Here is a 24,239-nt window from a genome sequence, read left to right as displayed (position 1 = left end):
AATATCCATATCTGTAATACCACGCAGCTATGAAAAATGAGTAAACTAGACCCTCTACGGCCCCAGAGGGACATCTACAAGATACTTTTAAGTCATGGAACAAGTTTCAGAGTCATGTATATATATCACGAACATATTTTTTAAAAAACTACAAACGCTATATATGTGTGTGTGTTTCCACGAGCAATCGGTTTGACGCCAGGGGAATTACAACAGGTTAGTAACACTAATGCTCTCTGGGTGTCGGGGTGGAGGATGAAGGGGAAAGATTAACTCTATATAACTTTGGATATTTTCACTTATTATAGCAAACACACTTATTTTTACTTAAGTTTCAGTAAAGACGATAAAATAATTTCCTGTAATGAATACTTTCACAGTCTAAGGACCCACAAAACATAGCTGTAAAAAAAACATTATCCCACAGCCTATGCCACCCAGCACTTCTCAAAGTGACAGAAACCAGCCTTCCTCTTAAAATAACCTGTGGTTGGTCCATACCGTGGAGGTAGGAAGAACTGGACTGGCTTTTCCCCGGACCCTGCTGCTGCTGCTGTCCTGCTCACAACCCGTCTAATACTTTGGGTTCAGCAGAAAGGAACACATGAAGAAAATGGACAATGACAGAGCCGTCATCTGTAAAAACTGGTACTTGCTTAGAAGTCAAGAGAATGATTCGTCTAAAACAAAGGCTGTTCCCCTCACTCCTGTGAGCCCTACCTTTAACCACTAAAGACACACCCTGACAATGCTTTCTTCCTCACCTAAGATGCAATTATGGACCAAACATTCAAAGGGTTTCCAGAAGGACTGCCACAGGCTTCGAGGATACTCTGTGTCTTAAGTTCATCTCTGAGCAAGCAAAACAATTAAATGCCAGAGACCGTGGCCAACAGCATCTTATTTTGAGGATGAGTTATCAGAAAAACATTGTGCTGGCTGTTGGCTTAAACAGAATAGGTTGGAACAAGAAGACTTAGCAAATTCCTTTGAGGCCAGAACGTATATTTCTTAATTTAAAGAGCTGTCATGATTTGTTTCCACTACTTGCAAGGTATCTAATGCTCCGGGACCACTATCTCGTCCTCTGTGTCACAAACCAATAATAAAGCACAGAGAATAAGGAGGCTCAAGAGATGGAATGCTGGAATGCCTGCTGACCTCATAAACAAAACCCCAGCCACCTCCGTTGTATCATAACACAATGACATAGTTTTCTGGATTAGGATACAGGGAAGGAAGCATCTATTACAGACTTGGTTTAAAAAAGTCAGAAAAGGTATCTGTGAAACTGTTTGGGTTCCAACAAATACTGCTAAGCCTGGTCGACTGACCCTTACTCAACCTCAGTGAGACTATAAAGTTTGAGACACAGTAATTCATCTTGTATTCAACACAAGGTTTACCTAGAAAGATTAAGTTCACTCGCTAAAAAGTTATAAAGTAACTGAATGTGAGCAATTTTGGATTAACAGGAAGCAATGCTTTTCTTTCAGAACCACTTGGGGAGACCAAATTAAGGTGAGTTGCTGTTCTCTGAGTACCAAAGAAACCCACAAAAATAGAAAAGCTGTGAAGGAAAATATAGGGTGGGAGCATGAGGGTTTTCTTCATACTTTCTTTACACAAGGAGGTGACATATATGTACCAATGACACCTAGGATAAACATAACCAGTGAAAAACATTATTAAATGAATCATACTCGGGTTTACAGCCTGATTGCCTTACCCCTTGACTTTGTAGAAAAGAAACCAATTGACTAACTTTAACTACAGTTTGTGTAGTTAATAAAAATGTTTATAAGACCATGTGCTCTAATACTATAAGTGCTGTTACATTTACAACAAACACGTATTTGGTTCCATATTAGACAACAGGAGGAAAAGAAGAGATTTTAGGGTAGATACAGCGTGTCTTCAATATGAAAACAACAAAGACGTTCAGTACTAAATGTACAAGCAATCTAAGGGCCGAGAATGTACAACATATTCTGAAAACCTAGGCCCAAACCACCCTTGTCATATGTCAAGGGCCCCCCTCCATTATATTCCAAAATGAGACATCAGTTATTTTTGTACCGAAACAACTTCCTGTCACTCATATCCTGTTTGTTATGTCTCAGTCACAGTGGAAGACAAAAGCCGGGGCAACAGGATGAATGCAGCAGAAAGAGGAGCTGACCAGAGAGGAGCCTGCCATTAAATCACACAGTCAGTACCTCCTGCCTGACTCCACCGCTCGTCTTTTCTCTGCAACTTATTTACCTGTGGCCTGACCTCCCGCTGGACCCTTCCTTACACCTCCATCCCTGGTATTGACTTCTTGGCCTCTTCATCCCTGATTAAACTCCCCTCTCCCAAGTGGCTATGCACACAGTCTCTTTCTCCTTCACCCCGACCCCCCCACCTCTACTTCAACTGCAGATTACACAACTATGGAATCCATTCCTCTCAAGATCAAGAGGACCAGCAGTCAGTCAACTCCCTGCTTCCTTAACAGGTACAAATGGTCCCCACCCGGACACAGTGGAGAAGGTTATAAACTAAGCTGAGACCACATTGGTGCTTGGAGCCCTGGACTGTGAAGGGCTGAGAGTCCCGCACAGTCAGGCCTGGGCTCACCCGCCCCGCAACACCACACAAGCATCACAAGTGTACCAGCAGCACGCTGACTGCATGGCAATACATCTTCATTCTTCTTTTTTTTTCCCTTTGAAAAGTTACTTGCTGCCCTTTTTCTATCTTCTGAAATAAAAATATTTTTAAAACACTTAAGAGCTGGGGTCGGGGGCAGAAACAACAACAGCGAAGCCCCTTATGATGCTTTCTTTTTCAGGCTTTGACCATGACCACAGTAAGAAATACGTTTATATCACAACCCAATACATATACACATACTACATTGGGCTGCCTGGCTGGCTCAACTGGTAGAGCATGAGACTCAGGGTAGTGAGTTCGAGCCACATGTTGGACACAGAGATTACTTAATAAAAAAAGTTCTTAAATAATATCTGTCATTATTAAGGGGAGTGTATTTAATATTCTCTATTCAGTTCTATTCCATTTATATTTTTAAATTTTTTTTTCAACGTTTTTTATTTATTTTTGGGACAGAGAGAGACAGAGCATGAACGGGGGAGGGGCAGAGAGAGAGGGAGACACAGAATCGGAAGCAGGCTCCAGGCTCCGAGCCATCAGCCCAGAGCCTGACGCGGGGCTCGAACTCACGGACCGCGAGATCGTGACCTGGCTGAAGTCGGACGCTTAACCGACTGCGCCACCCAGGCGTCCCCCATTTATATTTTTAAAATGTCTGGGTCGTATAATGTTAAGTTACAGAAGCCTCACGTAAAAAGCGCATACTGTATGATCCCACTGATAAGAAGGTCTGGAACAGTCACAACTAATCTACAGTGACAGACATAAAAACAGCAGGCATATCAGCTGGGAGGGGAGGACAGGATAGTCTGCTGGAGTGCTAGAAGCGTTCTATGCATTGATCTGCGTGGTGGTTATACAGGTGCCCAAATGTGAAATCCACTGAGCTATCCAACTAGTGTTCCATATAAGTTCTACTTCCATTAAATTAATTAATTAATTAATTAATTAAGCAAAGCAAAATAAAAAGAAATGGGGGGTTTAAACTAATTAATCTGATTTAACCAACCAAAACTGCTTCAACTAACCTGTTACACACAGTTTGAAAATAGCTCTAAATATCTTTGTGTGTGTGTGCGTTAACTCTCTTATATATGTTATCTCATATAAGTAAACTAAGGAAAGTTTAAAAACTTTCCTAGGGAGTGCCTGGGTAGCTCAGTCAGTTGGGAATCCAGCTCCTGACTTCGGCTCAGGTCATGATCTCATGGTTCATGAGTTCGAGACCCGCGCTAGGCTCCACACTGACAGTGCAGAGGCTGCTTGGAATTCATTCTCTCTCTCCCTCTCTCTCTCCCTCTCCCTCTCCCTCTTTGCTCTTCCCCTGCATGTGAGCTCTTTCTCTCAAAATAAATGAACTTAAAAAAATAAAGTAAATAAAAGTTTTCCTAGGTCTTAGGATTGAGAAATATTGAATTATTATGCTGGTCAGCTACAGGTAGTCAGTGAGAGAAGAAAGGAGGGCACAACTCCTGAATGTCTTCACAGGGAGGAAAAAAATACAGATTTCTAATTAATCAACATTAGGCTCAAACAATATGAGTCTTCTCCTAGGTGTCCACGGTGTTCACCCAGTAAGTGTAGAAAGTTACTTTCCAAGTTCTGGATTGCATTGCATATATTATCTGCTTCAATAAATAAAATGGGTTTAAACATTCTGCTTTGAGAAATTACGAGCCCCCCAAATATCCAGAAACAAAAAAAGTGAATCTCAATGCAAAATACGATGCATAGAAGTTCATAGCACAAAAACACATACACACAAGCCAAAAGCCGTCCCAGCTTAGTAGGCGGTTACAATGGTGACACTAAAATTAGCTTTAATAGGCAGGTGCTAAAAAGATACTGTGGTAACAGTCAAGTCTTGAAGAAAAACAATACTCTCAAGTCCTAGCCAGGGAGGGAGATTTTATATTTTAGAACAGCCATGTTGTCTCAAAGTAAAGGTCAATGCTGAATGCCAGTCTATTTATAATCGTATATGGATAAACCATGTTTTCTATTACAGTGTTTAAGATGTGGGTGTGTAGGGTCTCTATTACACTGTATTCGCAGAGAAGAAGAAGAAAAAGGCAGTAACAGAGCAAGAATGGAAATGGCTGGAGAAGACAAAGATATTTCTCTCATTTAAAAGAGAATCATTCATAGATGCACACAAGGAGACAAGTACAAGGATATTCATTGTAGCATTGTTTGTAATGGAAAAAAAATTGGAAATAACAGAACAGCTAAAATAAAATGCTTACATGGTGCAATCAAAGGGATGAACTAGATCTATATACCAGCTTGGACAGATCTCAAAATCAAAGTTGAATTAAGAAAGAAAAGTACAGAATAATATGTTAGCATTTATATAACATTTAAAAAAAATTTTTTTAATGTTTCTTTTAATTTAATTTTTGAGTAAGAGACAGAGCACGAGCAGGGGAGGGGCAGAAAGAGAGGGAGACACAGAATCTGAAGCAGGCTCCAGTGAGCACAGCGCCTGACGTGGGGGCTCGAACTCACAGACCGCGAGATCGTGACCTGAGCCAAAGTTGGGCGCTTAAACGACTGAGCCACCCAGGCGCCCCACATTTTTAAACATATGAAAGGAACACAACCATGTAGATCATTATGATAGATACACTGGGAAAGATACAGAGATAAAATGGAAGTAATCCCAGGAAACTCGTAACAGTGTCTGTCACCGCTTGAGGCTGTGGAGGAGGAAGGGAATGGAGTAAGGATGGTGTTTAAAAAGAACTTTAACTATAGTTGATGTTTTATTTCTTTAAAAAATATGGAAGCTAAAAGGACCACAGAGTAACAGGGTTGAATCTGGGTCATGGGAATGAGGTCGGCTGTTTTGATCTTTGTGATTTTCAGTAACTTTAAGGTTTCTCAAAATTATTAAAGACAAGTATAACTTTTTTTTTTTCATTCAGAGTGACCCAGAGGCAATTTACAAAACTCAGGCAACCCCTGTTTGGTTTAGCAGTAGGACTGTCACAGACCACCCTCTTTGGAAGTGTGTCTATTAACGTGAATAGGGAGAGCGTATGTGTGAACATAGTAGGTACCATGTTAACGTGGGAAACTTTACCTGTGCGTTTTGGTTATTTCAATACTCGTAATCTGGTAGTAAACATTATGGAAGGGCAGGGACACAGAATAATAAAAAAAATAATCTGTAAGGCACTTTCCAGAAAACAAGACTAAAATCTGACTCAGGTGAGTATTTTACCTCCCCTCACATTTCGGACAGAAAATAGAGAGCAGTAACCACAATGTCTTTTTTAACGATTTACTACAATGTAATTGTTACTCATTTCAATAGATTCCATCCTGGACAAGCTAGGAAATGAGAAATATTTCAGTATCATTCTATGAAGGGCAGAAGACTGAAGATGATTATTACCTTGGCAAGTTCAGGCAGGTAGCTATCTAAACCGGAACCAGAACCTTCCAATTTGCTTTGTTCATCATCTAAAATGGCAAAACAGATGACCTGAGTTACTTGTAATTGAACGTATTTTATTTAAAGCAGGAGGTCAAAGGCCTCTTATATTCACCCTTGAATGCAGTGGTTTCCAACTCTAAATGCCCATTAAAAACACGCAGAGCTTTTAAAAAAAAATACTTACACCCAGGGTTGAGAACCAAATATTTAATAATTGATACAGTATGGACACTGTCTAAAAAGAACTGATATTAGTTATGAACACCAGTCTGCATGGCCACATCCATCAGACCCACTAAAATGCCTGCCCAGGTCCCACCCCAGGCCAACTAAATAAGAAAGAGAATTTTTTAAAAAGTTTCACAGAATTTCTAAGGTACAGCCAGGGTTGAGATTCACTGGGCTAAGAGCTTGAAACAAAACATGAATTGTCAAGAACATAGCCAGATTCTTCCCACCAATGAGGCTTCTGCCCATCTTAACTTTGTCTTAAAAAATCTAAAGGATAGGATTAATGACAGTATAACCACAGTATTTTAAGTGCTGATTTTGTGCCAGGTACTCGAGACACATAATCTTATTTAATCTTCCCATCGACCAGCAAGTTCTGTTTTATTCTTACTTCACAGATGGGAATACCGAGGCTCAGAATATGTAAGTAGCTTGCCCAAGGTCTCACAGCTGAAAAATGATATTGCGAAGACTTGAACTCAGTCTTCCTTTCTGCCCCGAAGCTGTGGCTCTTCCCATTTAAGGTTTCCTGATAAAAATGTTGTCAGGGTAGTAAATTCTAATGTGATGAAATCTTTGCTCACAAGCTCTCTGTGAAGAGCTCACATCTGCCCCATTGCTCGCGTACCTGGCGATACACAGGCTCCCTATGCCCTGAAGTATCCATGTCCCTGGAGAAAGCGAGGTCTGCTTACCCTCATGAGAGTCTCCGTTTCGCTTTTCTTGCATTGCAGCCTCAAAGTTGAGCTGGAGAATCTTGTTGAGAGTTGTGATCCATTCTTCCATTTCGACTTCGCTGTCTGCAGCCAAAAGGTAGCTACTTTTGTCCTGCATCTTGAGCTCAAAAGCAAAACGTCTAACTTTGTTGTTCTGAAATGGAAAAGGAGTACAGAGACACATTTTAAGAGAACTAGAATGGCCTTAAAATTTTTCCTCTTTATTATTTGCTGACTGATGCTATCTCATTGGCGTTTGGGGCCAAGCTATTTAAAAATGCACGCCCCTGGGGCACCTGGGTGGCTCAGTTGGTTGAGCACCTGACTTTGACTCAGGTCATGATCTTGTGGTTCGTGAGTTCGAGCCCCGCCATCAGGCTCTGCAGAATCGAGCCCCGTGTAAGGCTCTGCAGAGCCTGCTTAGAATACTCTCTCTCTCTGCCCCCCCACCCCTCCCCCCTCAAAACAAATAAATAAACTTAAAAAAAATGCAAGTCCCTACCCCACAAACCCTCATCAGTCTCTACCTTCCCTGCTTTATTTTCTCCATAATTTTATTTTCCCATCTGACACATCATGGATTTTACTTGTTGTCTGTCTCCTCAAATGGAATGAGAGCTCCTTAGGGTAGATATTACTTTTGTTCAATGCTACATCCAGATTTCTAGAACATTGCCTGGTACACAATAAGCTCTGGAAAAAAAATTTACTGAATGAATGAAATTTCACTGAAAATTTTCAACTCCTCCAGCTCCTTTTTTTCTTTTGATGAAGTAGTGCATGGTATCCCATTTTATAAAGCAAACATTATCTCTCAGTGTGTTTGACCTCCTCATCTGGAACTTTCCCATCATTTGTGAGTCCCCAGAGGTATTTGGACACCATGTCTACAGCCTTCCCTCATTCCTCTAGTTTTTACACCTGTCAAAGAGTGTCCAGCTCCAAGTACAAAGACAGTAGTCACATGCATTAAATGATGGAGGATGAAAGTGCCCTAGACCAGGGTTTCTCAGCCTTGGCACTGCTGATGCTTAAGGCTGGTAAGTGTTGTGGGAGTCGGCCTGTGCACTGCAAGATGTTTAGCAGCATCGCTGGCCTTACCCACTAGATGCAGGGAACATAACCCCAGTTGTGAAGATTAAAACACATCTCCAGACAGTACCAAACCTCCCCTGGTGAGCACAATCGCCTCCAGGGAACAGCACTAGAAAGAAGTTCGGCTCTAAGGACCACAGCCCAAGATTCCTTGCATGTACAGGCTGAGGGCAACCTGTAGGGGGCAGAGTAGCCCTCACCCACTAGCAGCTGGCTGGCTAGCCGCAGTCCCTGAGAGGCTCCTCGGCGTAGGTGGCAGGGACGCCCTGACCCTCCCCAAGGTGGCCGTGTTCTTGGCAGCGTGCTTCTCAGAAACACGCAGGCCACACAAGCTACGTACATACTGCCCGCTGCGGGCGCCTCACTTCACATCAGGGCCAGAATCAGACAGGAGTCAAAAGGCTAGGTACGAAATATGTTTTCTGTCCCAGTCACAACTGTGAAAATAAGTTAAAAGTGGGGGAGACATCAGGCCTTGGTTCTAAGTTATTCCTCTTTCTCAGCCTGATCTTCCTGATCTGGAAATAAACGTAATCAACTTCAAGGTTCTAAAATGCTTTTAGGCATTAAGATTCTACACTGGATAACTTGCAGGTTTATTTAAAATTTTCAGTTTATGCATTTCTTTGAACCCATAGCATTAATCAACTACTTTTTTTTTTCCACAATGTCCAAAAACAATTCAAAAACAAACAAACCACAGTGTTGGTGCTTAGCTTCCAAACAGATGTGGATAAAAACAAATTATTTAACTTTTTGAAGCCTTGGATACAATTCATTAAATGTTAAACACCATCAGCCACATCCGATGAAGAAAGAATATGAAGGAAGAGAATATGAAGAATATGAAGGAAGAGATGTCCCTTAAAGTCAGGACCTAAGGTCACGGAGAACACTGCATAGGCTGACCAACAGCCCGGGGATGCCGGACGCACAAATCACCTACACGCTGTGCCGAACACAGGCGACAAAACTCTTAATAGTTTTGCTTTAAACTTTTCTTTAAAAGAAATGCCTGAAGATTTAACTAGAAAGTAACTTGAAAGGTCTCCTAGCTCAAGAATACAAATGAAACCCCTACTTGGAAATCCCACACAAGAAGTTAATTCACCGTCATTGACCGTTTCTGGTCCTGCCTATTTTACACTGTGAAGAAACGTACTTTGATGTATTGAGAGACAGAGAGACACAGAGCATGAGCAGGGGAGGGGCTGAGAGAGACAGAGAGACACAGAATCTGAAACAGGCTCCAGGCTCCAAGCTGTCAGCACAGAGCCCGACGCAGGTCTCAAACTCACAAACTGCAAGATCATGACCTGAGCCAATGTCGGACACTTAACTGACTGAGCCACCCAGGCATCCCTGGGGCTGTTTTTAAATTGGTTTCTGGTAATCAAAAATACCAAGATTTAAGTAAAATTTTGTATTTCTGGATTTTTTTGCTAAAAACAAGACAAAAACAGATCATCTGGCCCCCTTGAACTGGTAGCTCCGCCCAGCATCAGCCACAGCGGGGAGGCGGCTGGCGGCCCCACGAGACGGGACCATTCGTGCTCCAGTTTGTCACAGAATGTGATGCATTCCCTCTTGCTTTCCACACAGGCCTGTTCTTTTACTTAATTTTCCTGCTCGGTTCCTGCAGGTGTCTGAGTTTGGACCCCTAATTTCCACTGCTGGCTTGATGGAGGAACAGGGTCTGGACTCGCTCTCCCATCACAACCACTAGAAAACTGAACAGAAGAGATGAAACAGCTATTTGCGGATATTTGACCACAGGTAGGGCAGGACCATGACCCCTGCTGGACGGGACATAGATGAGCTGCACCCTAGCAGCCCTTAAGCTTTCTGCTGGAGGCGGTGACTGGGTTGTGGCCTGGGAAGGGGAGCCCGACAGAGCCCTGCAGTCCCCCTAAGTTAAAGAGACTGAGCAGAGCTCCAGAAGACCAAGGTGGCTATATTACACAGGACACAGTTTCCAGAATGAGAGCTCTTCCAGAGTTCTCCGCACGTAAGACAAAACAGATCCAAATCTAGTAGTAAAAATTCTGAGTCATGCATTCATGACGTGTCCATGTTCTGTTTGTAGGTTCTGCCTTAACAAACAGTTTACAAAAAAAAAAAAAAAACAAAAAAAACCCCACATCAAAATGAAGACAAAATAACCCAAATTGCAAGTCACTAGAGATAAAGAGAAGATTAAGAAGAGCAGGGACATCAGACCCCCAAAACAACAACATAATGGGGTGTCTTCAAATTCGAAGGTAAATTTCACCTTGGATTTCTATATACACCCAAACTATCCATCAAGTTTGAATGCAAAACCAAAAATATTGGCAGATAAGCTAACTCTCAAGAAATTAACAACTTCGACATTCTTTCTCAGGAAGCTACTTGGAGGATGTGCTCCTCCAAAATAAGAAAGTGGAACAAGAAAGAAGACATGGGATCTCAGAAACAGGGAATCCGACGCAGGCAGGAAGGCAAAGAGTTTCCAGAATGATGGCTATCCAGAGGCTGAGACAGCAATTCACCTAGATTAGAGCAGGAAGGAGGGCTGCAGGAACTAAAATCCTACCTTCCATAATGTCCAGAAGTGATGAATAAAAAGCAGCGGACGTGCCTTTTCCAGCATTATGGAGGCACATCCCAGAAAGAAGAGTGAAAACAGCTGAAAACGATCACGTCAGGGGAGTGGGGAGTGGGTGAGGTGGAAGACACTCGGGCAACAAGGTGCTCGCAGGGTTGCCTTCCTGCACTGCTTGACGGTTTAAACCAGATGAATGAATTACTTGGGATGAAAATGCAATGTAATTTTCAACATGTGAGTACATAAACAAGTACACACCTGAAGGTCAGGCCGGAGAGCTGTGTCTCTAACCTCAATCACACTGGCCCCACAAAACGACCTTTCTGATTAGAACTGAGCTTCGGGCCAATGTCATCAGCCAACACTGAGTCATTTTAGGAAGAATTCTCTGATAATGGTGACTGCATCTATTGTGAGGAGTTGTCAGGGAGATTGTTCATTAACCACACAGTGCCCTCTGTCTCAGGGCCCCCATGAGAAATGCCTGAATGATCTTCATTCTGAGATTACTCAGGCAGCTTCTGGCTAACTGGATTGAACGGGTCTCCAAGCTAGGAAGCACAGAGCCCAGTTTGTCACCCACCCACAGCAGGTGTTAGGTCTCTTGAACACCTATGCTTCTTTCTTAGTTTAATTCCTGTTCATCTCCTCCTTACCTTGACTCCTTGTTCACCTCTCCTACCTTCAAACACACTTTAAATCTGTGCTATCCTGTGTTTTATGTTTCCTTGTAAGTTATTGCCTTAGACCTTTCTGGAAAGTGGCAGGGGGGTGGGGAGATAGACGGACAGATGGAGAATCTGGCAACTTGCTTTCAGAGAAAATTCTGTTAAGGTTTGGAAGGTCCTACACCAAAACAGCAGCTTTCGGTCCTACACCGAAACTGGTAACAGCAGCTCCCTGGGAAAGGGAGAGATAGGGATCAACAGGGACCTCCAGTTTGTAATGGTCTGATTTTTTTTATAATGTGAGTACAGTTGTGCATTATGTATGATTAAAATTAATTTTTAAGTGTATTTATTTATTTTGAGAGAGAAAGAGAACCAGTAGGAGAGGGGCACAGAGAGACAGGGAAACAGAGGATCCTAAGCAGGCTCTGTGCTGACAGCAGTGAGCCCGATGAGGGGCTTGAACTCACTGAACCATTAGGTCATGACCTAAAAATAAGGGGCACCTGAGTGGCTCAGTTGGTTGAGTCTGACTCTTGATTTTGCCTCAGGTCATAATCCCACAGTCATGGGATTGAGCCCTGAGTCAGGTTCCATGCTGAGCATGGAGCCTGCTTAAGATTCTCTCTCCCTCTCCCTCTCTCCCTCTCCCCCCCCCTCTTTCTGTCTCTCTCTCTCTCTCCCCCTCTCACCTGCTCGCTCTTGTTCTCTCAAAAAAAAAAAAATAATAGTAATTTTTAAGAATAACTCTACAACTTCAATAGCACTAACAAAAATATTCAATACTGGCTGAATTCTTACCATGTGCCAGCACTGTTCCAAGCTCTTTTTTCATATATTAATTAATCCTCTCAATAACCATATTCAATACAATTATCCCAATTTAACAAATGAGGAAACTGAGGCACAGAGAGGATCAGTGTCTCCAAAGCTACACAGTTGGTAGTGGTAGAGCAGGGATTTGAACTCAGTCTGGATCTGAAACCCAGTCTCTTGACTAATCCTGTTATTGGTACTATGAGAGAAATGATAAAACTCATCACGGAGATGCTAAGAACTGTTCTGAATATTTCCAAATGAATTCATCCAGTCCCCTCAATTTACTCTACTAAGGAAACATGATCATTACCCACATTTTGCACATGAAGAAACTTTTGGTAATAGCCTGGCCAAGGTCACACAGGTATAAGGTGGTTGAGCCTTAAACACTGGAGCTCAGCCCCATGGTGCTCAGCCGACTACAATAGAAGTCTGCCTGTTTCACATGTATCTGATGAAAAACGAGCCTTTACTTACCTGACAGCTGTTCTACCTCCTCCCCAGATACTGCCATTCTTGGAAGTATTTGCTTAAATCTGCAAATTCACAGATGGTACTTTTACAGATCAGAAAACTTGATGATAGAACTCTACTCATATTTACCTGAACCACACCCATACAGGAATCCAGAAATATCGATCCTTTTGGTTCCTTGGAGATCTTTTCATCTTTATAAAAATTCAAATTGTAGGATCCGTCACCAAGTTGAATCAGGTGGAAAAACCGTCTTTTAAATGACTGGGAGAAAAATACATACACAGCTCTTGTTTCAAAACGAAAAGAGTCACAGTCGCTCCCAATCACTCACAGCTACACACGTGTTTTTACACAGTACACATGTGTAAAAACCGTTTCTATTCTCTCTAAAACCAATCTAATCCTGGCCAACGCCCCAGGTAAGGGTAAGTTAAGACTCTCCATCACGTCTAATAATTTCAGTGCGTTTAAATTCTGAGGAGATGGTTCACTTAACATTCATGGGTCATTTTTTCTTACCCACAGCATTTGATATTTTTACATAACCACCCAAAAGCAGTGCAATGAGCTCCAGTTTGGGATGCAGCACAGAAGGATGGAAACTTTCTCAAATCCCCAGGGTTTCTTGCTCACGCAGAATAGGAACTTTTCTCTGCCTCGTGACACTGAACGATTTTCCAGCCTCAGGATTATGACAGTCCGCATTTCCCTGGATTTCCTTTTTCTCTCCCCGTCCACCCTCCCTCCCTTCCATTATGGCTCTTCTCTTCAGTATTCATGCTGCTCTTCCTCTGCTCCTACCTCTTTCCTGAATGGCTTTTTATACTAGTTTTGCTCTTCTCTTTCCAACCCCCTTCCAATCAAACCATTTTCCTTCCAGTCCTCCAGCTTTGCTCTTGTTCACCTTGCCACAGTAGACCTCCCAAAAGTGCTTAGACTTAGCCCCTGGGTGATGTGCTTGCAGGTGCCACGATCGCTTTTGTCGTGGGTACAGAGAAGAAAGCCTCCGTCGGCAAATGTGCCTTCGCACCAGCCCAATGATGAAGATCTCGTCACGCTGGTGGTCGGGCATGAAGCAGGGGAAGTGGGTGCGAGCAGGACGGTACCAATGGAGGTTGATCACCAGGGAGGCATCTTATTGACCAGACAATGTCACTTTTGTCAGGAAGAACAACATGCTCATTCATTTTGAGCATGATTCCCAAGACCTACAGCAAAAAGGGTTTCATGAGAGGGGAGTGCAGGGTGATGGACTGCCTTACCCTCATGGTTACGCTTATTGCACTGTTCATGTTGCCTTTGTACAGCCACCCATGCTTGGTGATCCCACCCTTCTGAGAGCCGAGGGAGGCAGCATCCTAGGAGAGAAGGAAAACCACAATTGATCTCCAGTCACTACTAATCTTATCTGCTGTGACTCTGGTCAAAAGGAAAATCATTCAACTGGTGCCAGCTTGCCCCATCGTGCCCCATTACTGGAGTTACCATCTGCCACAAGTCACTTTAGAGCCGGCTCGGCAGGAAAAGAGAGGGAGAAGCATCAATCCCTGAAAGCTCTAGTCCATTAAAAGGCAAAGCTAGTTCCAGTCCAAATTTTTTATTTTTGAGTATTTAATGAGCCACAGAAAGTACATACCATACTTGACCACTCAGGTTGTAAGGTCCTGCTGGGTTTCATGAAAAATATTTTCAAATTACACTCCCCTATAATTGGAGGACAAAAGCAAATTCCTGGAAAACTTCCCAGAGGCTCAGTTCAGGGGAGGGTGAACAAAGAAAAGAAGGAAATGTGAGGCAACAGAGAAAGGAGGGATGAGAGAAAAGGATTGGGCAATGGAAAAGAACGAAAGAGAGAGAGGAGAGGGGGAGAGTTAGGAAAGAGAAGGGACGTGGCTAGAAAAATAAAGAAATATGCTTCTGCATGTTCCAGCTCCAGCTGTGGGCTCTGGTGCAGGGAGGCGGGCATGGGGTTGCCAGTTGCTGCTGAAAATATGTCAGGCAAACACTCGTACATGTAACAGACGGATGACAGGTGTGTACGTACACACACACACACACACACACACACACACGCACACACACACGATCTGGCAGGCTGCAGCTGGCCCTGGCCCTGTGGGTCCCTGCCCCTCTAAGGCGGTACCTGATGGACGTTCAGTAGGTACAGGAGGACAAGAGGGCCACGCACCATCATGTTACCCAACTCACATCCCATAAGACCAATCTCCAATTATGATCTTTATTTTTGTAATCAAAGAGACAACTGCAGAAAGACCCGTCTTCTGTTTTGTTTTAGACCATCTCAATGTAATGTTGGTGGTTTTACTGTTCTTATTATTCGTAAGAACAGAAATAACTCATCTGTCTAGGATTTGACAGTTTTCAGTGTGCCCTTCGCATGCATTATTTCCATTGGTCCTACTCTTACTACTAATCAGCACCAAGTGTTTTTACTATCTTGTTTCTCACTTTGGATGGTCACTTACTCTTCCAGAATTATTTTAAAAGTGGTTTCTAAAATAATTTCCCACCATGGGCATTGTTCACATTCTTGAATGGCTGGTGTTACAGCTTACCTGATGATTAAAAAAAAAAAAGGAACCTCTCCCCCTTAAACTCACAATGAGGCAGCCAATACTGAGCAGGGGAGATGAGAAACACAGAGGACAGCTAGCCCTGACTTGTTATTAGGTCTCCCTTGCTCAGTGGCTAGTCACCTTAATGCCCAGCTCTCTCTATAGATTTCTTCAAGAGAAGGGGGAGTGCCCTTGTTTAAGAATAAAAGAAAGAAAAAAGCTTCCTGATACCATATGCATCACTCAAACCCATCATTGAAAGAAAGAGCCATTTAAAGTCTACTGGCGGTTCGTTTCAAGATAGTCTGCTGAAAAACAACTTAAACTTAAGGTCTAAGTAATCTTGGTGTCTCTTAACAATGTACCCAAATCTTATCCAGGCCTTTGAAAATGATCTCGGAACAAATAAACAAGACAGGAAGAACTTGCAATGCTAAGCAGTCAAGTTGAAATGGAGACCTTATTTCAATCAATCCAGTAATACATCGAATAAAAATTCTTTCCCTGTTTCAAGAAACATTCCAATTCCCCTTTTGGCTTAAATGTTGGTAATTTTCCAACCGATCTTGTAAAGTCTGTAAACTAAACCAGTTTCAAGATCCGCAAGCGATAACCTTACCTCATCTTTATCAACTTCCTCATCGACTTCATAGACGTGAACTGGAAGTTTATCCAACTTGGCCACTTTGCTTTAAAAAGAAGAAAGAAACTTGTTTTATAATTACCTAATCCATGAAGAGATGCACTTCTTCCCCCATTAGAGGAACAGACATTTAACAAACTCAAAGCTGGTCCACTCGGCTGAAGAATAAAAATAATCGACACACTACTGCTTTGCAAAGTGGGTGATCCAAGAGTTAGAGAGCTCGCGGAAGCCATGTAGAAGAGCTGGGCTAGGTTGTTGGGAGTTAGATAGGTATACTAAAAATGGGAAAGTGCGTTAATTAATAAAGACTTGGTAGAACAGGGGGGAAAAAAGACTTGGTAGAATAACTTTTAAGATGAAGTTTATGAGAAAAAAATGGGAACTGGGGTCATGGTCTTCAGAGTGGGAACCACAGTGTTAATGATGATGGTGTTAACAACAAAAATACTGAAACAGCGGCCAGCATGTATATTAAACAGTATGTTCTAGGCACTGCGTTTCCCATGTATTACCTCGTTCAGTCCTTTAGACGGTGGGGACTGGTGGTAGTAGGACCATTTAATAGATGAGGAAACTGAGGTTCACAGAGGGCAGAGAGAGCAGATGATGAAGGTAGACTATAGAATCTATGTTCTTAATCACTGTTAGTATCCTCCCTCTCTTTCTTATCACACAACTGCAAAATTATTAATGCCAAAGGTAAAATCTACCAGCAGTGAAAGTATATCATGCAGTCAGTGTGCTACAGCTCGCAGTATGTTCTAAGAAAGCCATGAGAATAGTATGAACCAGACTATCCGTGAAGACAGGTTCAGGCAATCAAATGGACAGAATTTAGAAGTCCCCAAATAAGTACTGGGTAAATACAGAACTAAGGAGCACACCCCATCTGGAGAAGATAATGCTGGAAGGGAGTGTCTTCAGCTGAAGTTTAAAAAGAGTCAATGGGGAACTTGGCTAAACACTCCCAAGGAGTGGCTGAACCACACAAAGAGGAAAAACAAACATCTAGGTCCACTGAGAATAGTTTCAATGGTTCAAACTCACAGATGCAACAAACATAGAGAAAAATATATTAATAGGGATGCAAGTAAAATTTTCATTGGTGATGGTTACTTTTGATACAATACAATCCATCATTATTTGATTTCAATTTTCATAATCAACTATTACCTAAATTTACCAACTGCATCATTTCAGGATATCCTGAAATGGAACATGTCCCCTCGAGGCAAGACCTACCTCCACCTGGTTCACTATAATGACCACTAATCAATCTAAACACACTTGTTTTGGGTGTATTCCAGAACCCATTAATACTTCAAAGAAAGTAAGAAAATCGTCTGGGGAATGCTTGTCTTTGATTTACTTTTTTTAAACATAAAATTTATTCAATATGACATGCTTTTTATATTTCTCCAAAGTATTCTTTTAAAGGTAAGACACACTGTAGCATTTACATTTTCTTTGTTTTCTATATCTCGCTGAAAGTACTCTACCTGTTCTATCAGTGGTGCCCTGGAAAGAATCACCGGCCATAACTAAACCATCCATGTTTATACCATTTGCCAATCCCAGAGTACTAGGTTTGAGTCCTATTATCAAATACCCTGGAAGCAATAGCTACTCCATATACATACAAACCATCTAGAAATATGTTCTCCAATTACTCTGATTGCATGTGAAGTTACATACCTCCTTAAGCCTCTCGAGCACAAAAAACACTGCCCACGTGTATCACCCCACCTTGTGTGGTCTGACCATTTACTCACTTTGGAAGTTGTCGAAACTCTCCCGAGTAATCTTCATATTTATAGTTCACAAGATGCCAGTCAGAGTTATAGGTTTTGATGCACTACGGGGTGAGGGGAAGGGTATAAAAAATAGAAAGCATAAGAGGTAAAGAAAAAAGATATGTGATGGCTTTAGGAGAACGTTTGGGAAGGTTTACGAATGTGCAGCCACACAAACATCAAAACAATTCTTTTACTTCGACCCTCCCTTGCCTGAAATTCCACTATCAGAGGTTCCTATAAAGCTTAAAAACACTTAAAGCCTTACCCTTGGGGATGGGTCCCTTTAAGTGCCCATCATTCATGATCAGAGAGCAGATTTTTACAAGAGGAAAAACTGCACCTCATGTTGCTGCATTTACATAACAAACAATGTACTGCTTCTGAGTTAAAAGCACTTGTTTAGGAAGCCTTGTGCCCTCTACTAGAACATGAGAGTAGGTGGAAAGTGTGAACCTAAAAGACACTTTCATGGTGTTTAATAAATTGACAACTAGATCTGTTACCAAGTATAATACAAATCTGCCCTTGGCTTTTCCTTCTATTTATAGGGGCCAGAGTGAGATTATTAGGAGAAAAGATTTAGATTCCAATTCAGTGGCACCGTGACATCATCACGTGCACGCACGTGCATGTGTGAACAGGATGTACAAAGTAGGGAGCTTTACGTTCTATGATACCAACCTACACAGACTGCTGTGGGGCCCAGGGCCCATCCCATGCACAACAACGCCATGGTGATTATTCTGAATGAAGCCACTTGGGAAATAACTGTGCAAGGACACTAAGACCATCCTCCATCCCCTGGAGGCTGGAAACAAATCTCCCATATGAAAAATACTCTCCTGGACTAAGAAGTTAAAAAAAACAAAACAAAATAAAACCATAACAAAACAAAATCCTTATCACCAGAGGTAGGGACTTGAAAGTTGAGAAAGCTACGGAAATAAACCTTGTTATTTTTTTCTAATCTCCTACTGCAGGCTAAATTCTGTTTAGAATTCCTTACTAATTAAGGCTCCCAAACACCTGTTTTCTTTGTCCTGTCAATTCCTCCCAAATTTATTGTCTCTTTGTCTAAAATGTATAAAAACTGCCTGCCTTACTCATTTCTTGGGGTCTCAGTTTCATTTTTTGACCTCCATGTGCACATAATAAAACTTTGGGTTTTTTCCTATTAATCTGCCTTATATCAATTTAATTCCTAAGCCAACTAGAAGGAACCCCGGAGGGAAAAAAAAGACATTTCTATACTCCCTACACTGCATTAAACTACCTCACTATCCAATAGACTCAACGGACCAGCACGGTGTCTTTCATTCATCTATCCAGGAGGAAGCACTGAATAGTGTGTAGACTAAAGATTATAAGGCTGCGTCCACCAGATCCTCAACACAAATGAGTCAGAATCAATAGGGGAAGCATTTGATTGAGTTACCAACAGCTACATTGATTTTCTATATAGTCAGCTCTTGGCTACACATATGTAAACTTCAGTGTGGAAAAAAAAAATGAATAAGTGAAGATGTAGTTGAATGTATTTATGTCTTACCTGGTTGACTTGACTCCGGCTATAACTAACTATAGCTATAGTTATAACTATATAACTAACTAACTAACTGTGATCAAAGTCTCTATTCTGCTCACTCTACTTCACCATTTTTATGGTCAACCTTTTATCTGTTTCATGGCTTATGCCCAAAGGCCTTCTGAGGCAAACTCTCCTCTACCCCAAAGTCATGAATAGAACTACAACAACGATAATGAATGCTTCCCTTGTGCCAGACTCTATGATAAGCACTCTATGGGCAAGGTGGCGACAGACAGATAGTGTAAGATTTTACATTATTGTTCTGAAAGGTGGACTAAATAGCAGAGAAGGGTTAGGAACAGAGTTGGATGGTGGAACTGAACAAGTTTCCGATCTCTTTGCCATGTAGTTACAAATGTTTTTGAAGACTATTTTACTCTTGTAAATTCTTCTCAAAAATATTTTCAAAGCATTTTCACATTCAGAACATCTGACATCCATACTCAAAATTACATTCCAAACCAAGTGTGATTGCAGAATTACCTGTATCCCTAGGTCCGTTAGCACAGCAATTTTAGGTCTGACTAGGTATGACACAGTCTTGTGCACATGCTCCTACTCTGTTCAGGTTTTCGAACAAGCACAGCAACCAAAGTCATACCACCGAAGTCTCTTTCAGGATATTAAACCTATTCTGAAGTATAACATGCACCTGCCCAGTTAAAAAGATCAACGAGCAAGCACTTGCATACAATCAGGGCATTTATGAATGAAACACCTGACTGCCCAGATTTTTAATATCTTAGGTAAAATGGGTCAGAAAGATACTTACGTTTAAATGTTTTAAATTATAAGAAACTGTAAGGAAACATAGTTGACCAGGTTAAGTGGCCAGAGAGTCATTCATTTGATAAGCCCCGGTTGACTCTCCACATGGCAGGCACCAGCTGAATTCCAAGGCTGAAGCCTGGAATAAGACAAGCAACCCCCACCCCTCCGGGGATGCAGAAAGTCTAGGAGATGAGGGGCTACATCAGAAATCAGTCTCTGGAGAACTGGATCTCCAGAAAGACAGGGATCTGACTGGCTCATTTCATCAGTGACCTTTCAGACTCGTGAAATTCAATCATATTTTCAAGTTAATACTGAAAGGTTTTTGAAGTTGTTTTTTAAAACAGCCGTTAGGTCATTCTCCGCTGGACAAGAGGATGGAGAGGAAGTGCTGGCTGTTCCACTCCACCCTTGTGGCCGCGTCCCAAGAGGGCTCGTTCCATTGGCTCGGGCAGCACAGCATGAAGTTGTTATTGCTCAACCTACAGCAGTCAAAGAACTGAGTGGAGAACTGTGCCTCAAAAGTCATATTTTTTAAGCAACTGGGAGAACTGAATTATTAATTAATAAGTTTGGAGGTGAACAAACTCTTTCTGGAAAAGTCCGGATAGGTAAGTATTTTCAGCTTTGAGGGTCACGTGATCTTTGCTGCAAACATTCAACTCTGAGTTATCACGTGAAAGTAGGTCACAGGTGACACGTAAACAAAAGGGTGTGGCGGTACTACAATGAAACTTTATTTACAAAAACAGGCTGCAGGCCAGACAGTTGCCCGTGGGTCAGTCACACTGCGTCTGCATCCTGCTTGATACTAAACATTTAAGACTACACAAACGTATCTGGCTCTATTTGTCCAGAATTATTTTTACTAATATAGTAGCAAAGGAGGTAAGGCAAGAAATTACCTTTCCAGAAGGATGAGAGATCACACTTTTACGACTTTCAATACATATTTAATTTTTTGAAAATCTCAATGGAAACTAAATACTGTTACTACAATATTGTTATTTTAATTAGTCTTCACTTTAAAAAGCATAGATTCCTTGTGGGGGTTGGCCATGTTTATCATCTAAAAATCAACTAGAAAAATAGGGTTAAAGACCCATCATTTTTAAATGAAAGAGCGCTTCAAGAAACAAAATTAAAATACCTAATTAGTTCATCTAAACGCACCTGGAAGAAGAAACAAACACCAATCTAAAAAAAATGCAATCCAAATGCAATAATTTTTCTTTCCTCTTTAACAGGTAATCAGTATCTGTATGTTCAAATAAGAGTGATAATAATCATATACTGATCAGGAATATTCACGCTCTGCTCATTATCACCTGGCATCTCATAAAGACTGAACTAGTCTTGAAAATAAGTTATAAGTAGAAACATGTAAATGAATACATAAATGTGTGTGCTGAGTCTCCATTAAAAACAATGTCAACAACAAAACCTCAGCCAAAGATTTCCAGCGAGTTCCTAAGTTACCCGTATTCCATGCCTGTAAGTTCTGTAGCATTCATGCTTTAAACAGCCATCAGAAATGACCCCTATTAACATTTCTGTCCACATTTCAGACTCTGAAAACCCCATACTGTTCTCCTATTTTCCATTATAAAAATGTAATTACCTCTCTGATACTTCCTTGAAAATATCATTGAAATTTACAGAAAGGGGGGGTGTAGGCAAAAAGTGACTCTAAGATAACGTGTACATTAACGTAGAAAAGGCACATTACCTCCGTAACAAATAAGCTCTGTGCTTCCTCTTGCGCATCTGCGGGGACCGTGGAGCACATGTAGCGACCCTGTCGTCTCAGAGTGGCCGTCTGTGAAGGAAAGCGTGGGGAGAGGGTTTGGTTACTGGAAGATGGAAAGGCGCCAGCCTCGGGGTGCAGCCGGGCCTCGCATGGAGACAGTCCCTTCTTCAGTCTCCGCCAGTCCTGCAGAGACAGCCCTTCTCCTTCCTCCTTGGGTCACACACCACGGATCCCTTTTGGTGCCAGAAAGTTCAAAGATGGGCATGGGGCAATGGCTCCCACTTCTTTCTGAGTCAGAGGCCCAGTGAGCCCTCCAGGGAGTCCTTCCACTCCCACCAGGCAGGGTAGGCCCCCTTTCAGAAACCCTAACCCTCGCCAGCCCCAAGTGCTTGAGCTAGTCCCACTACATTGCCTTTTACTTGTCTTAATTGCCTTTTTCTAGTGTAAAATAGACATACCATAAAATTTACCATTTTAACTTTTTTCCAGATTTTATTTCATTTTTTTTAAAGTTTATTTCTTTACTTTGAAAGAGAGTGAGAGCAAGAGCTGGGGAGGGGAAGAGAGAGGGGGAGAGAAAATCCCAAGCAGGCTCCACACTGCCAGTGCAGAGCCCAATGCGGGACTGGAACTCATGAGCTGTGAGCTCATGACCTACGCCAAAATCTAGAGTCAGACACTTAATGAACTGAACCAACCAGGCGGCCCAATTTTATTTTTTTTAAGCAAACTCTACACCCAATATGGGCTCGAACTCATGACCTTGAGACCAAGAGTCACATGCTCTACCTACTGAGCCAGCCAGGCACCCCCATTTTAACCACTTTCAAAAAGTGTGCATTTCAGTGGCATTAAGTACATTCACATTGCTGTGCAACCATCATCACATCCATGTTTTCTTTTTTCCAGTTCTATTGAGAAATAATGGACATACATCACTGTATAAGTTTAAGGCATATACAGCATGATGGTTTGATTTACATCTATTGTGAAATGAGGACCACGATAGGTTCAGCTAATGTCTATTCTCTTACTCAAATACAATAAGAAGAAAGGGAAAAGGGAAAAAAAAAAACCTTTCTCCTTGTGATAGGATTTGCTCGCTTAAGAACTGTCCTAGATACCACACAGCCATGTTCACTGCAGTCTCCAGGTTGGACCTCACATCCCTAGTCCTTATTTATCTTATGACTGGAAGTTGGACCTTTTGATCTCCTGCATCCAATTCTTCCTCCCCATTCCCTCCATCTTTGGTAACCACAAGGCTGATCTCTTTTTCTATGCCTTTTTGTCTTGTTCTGTTTTGTTCCACATATACGTGAGATCACACAGTATTTGTCTTTGTGTTTGATTCATTTCACTTAGCATGATGCCTGTAAGGTCCATCATGTTTTTAAAAATGGTAGGATTTCCTCATTTTTTATGGCTTAATATTATTCCATTGTAGATATATATCACAACTTCTTTACCCATTCATCTAACAATGGATGCTTAAGTTGTTTCCCTGTCTTGGCTACTGTAAACAATGCTGCTATAAACACTGGGGTACAGATATCTTTTCAAGTTAGTGTTTTTATTTCCTTTGGATACAGTCCCATAAGTGGGATTACTGGATCATACTGTAATTCTACTTTTAATTTTTTTAAGTATTTCTTTTTTTTTTTAAGTTTTTTGAGAGAGACAACATGAGTGGGGGAGGGGCAGAGAGTGAGAGAATTCCAAACAGACTGCCAGCTGCCAGCTGCAGACCCCAACGCTGGGCCAGAATCCCCAACCATGGTATCATGACCTGAGCCAAAACCAAGAGTCAGACGCTTAACCAGCTGAGCCACCCAGAAGCCCTCTATTTTTAATCTTTTGAGGTCTTCCATACTGTTTTCCACAGTGGCTGCACTAAACCACAATCCTACCAACAGTGCACATGGGTTTCGTTGTCTCCACATCTGTGCCAGCATCTGTTCTCTCTTATCTTTTTGATGACAGCCATTCTAGCAGGCATGAGGTGATATCTCATTGTGATTTTAATTTGCATTTCCCTAACAACTAGTGATGGTGAACATCTTTTCATGTACTTGTTGGCTTTTTGTATAACTTCTTCAGAAAATTGTCTTTTCAGGTCCTTTGCCATTTTTAATCTGGGTTATTTTTGTTGTTGTTGTTGTTGTTATTGAGTTCTATGAGTTCTTCATATATTTTGGATATTAACCCCCAGATATGTGGTTTGCAAATATTTTTTTCCCATTCCATAGGTTGTCTCTTCACATTATTGATGATTTATTTTGCTGTGCAGAAGCTTTTGAGTTTGGTGTGGTCACACTTGTTTTTTTGTGTTTTTTTTTAAATTGTGTTTCTTGTGTTTTAGGTATCAAAGCCCCCCAAAATAATTATCAAGACCCATGTTAAGCAGCTTTATTCCTAT

The 24,239-nt window shown here is 41.6% G+C and overlaps 1 protein-coding gene and 1 long non-coding RNA gene across 23 annotated transcripts in view; one reads left to right on the top strand and one right to left on the bottom strand.

Moving 5' to 3' along the window:
• Positions 1–24,239, bottom strand: part of DOCK9 (dedicator of cytokinesis 9) — a 290,615-nt gene that overhangs the window by 115,726 nt on the left and 150,650 nt on the right. For all 21 annotated transcript variants that reach the window (XM_058743962.1, XM_058744064.1, XM_058744023.1 and 18 more), the window contains exons 3-9: positions 21,800–21,889; positions 17,688–17,770; positions 15,889–15,958; positions 13,956–14,051; positions 12,820–12,954; positions 7,027–7,201; positions 6,059–6,126 (exon numbers count right to left, since the gene is read on the bottom strand). In XM_058743962.1, coding sequence (XP_058599945.1) covers positions 6,059–6,126; positions 7,027–7,201; positions 12,820–12,954; positions 13,956–14,051; positions 15,889–15,958; positions 17,688–17,770; positions 21,800–21,889 — 717 coding nt within the window. The remainder of the gene's footprint in view (positions 1–6,058; positions 6,127–7,026; positions 7,202–12,819; positions 12,955–13,955; positions 14,052–15,888; positions 15,959–17,687; positions 17,771–21,799; positions 21,890–24,239) is intronic.
• On the top strand, positions 1,191–3,004 carry LOC131520230 (uncharacterized). Of its 2 annotated transcripts, XR_009265998.1 has the most exons (4): positions 1,204–1,521; positions 2,124–2,312; positions 2,425–2,500; positions 2,837–3,004. It is a non-coding gene; the product is annotated as an uncharacterized LOC131520230 (long non-coding RNA). The 2 variants fall into 2 exon arrangements; XR_009265997.1 differs by having other exon boundaries at positions 1,191–1,521; positions 2,124–2,500.

Source organism: Neofelis nebulosa, chromosome 1, assembly GCF_028018385.1.
Source record: "Neofelis nebulosa isolate mNeoNeb1 chromosome 1, mNeoNeb1.pri, whole genome shotgun sequence".
Lineage (NCBI taxonomy): Eukaryota > Metazoa > Chordata > Mammalia > Carnivora > Felidae > Neofelis > Neofelis nebulosa.
This window is presented reverse-complemented; position numbering and strand designations above follow the sequence as displayed.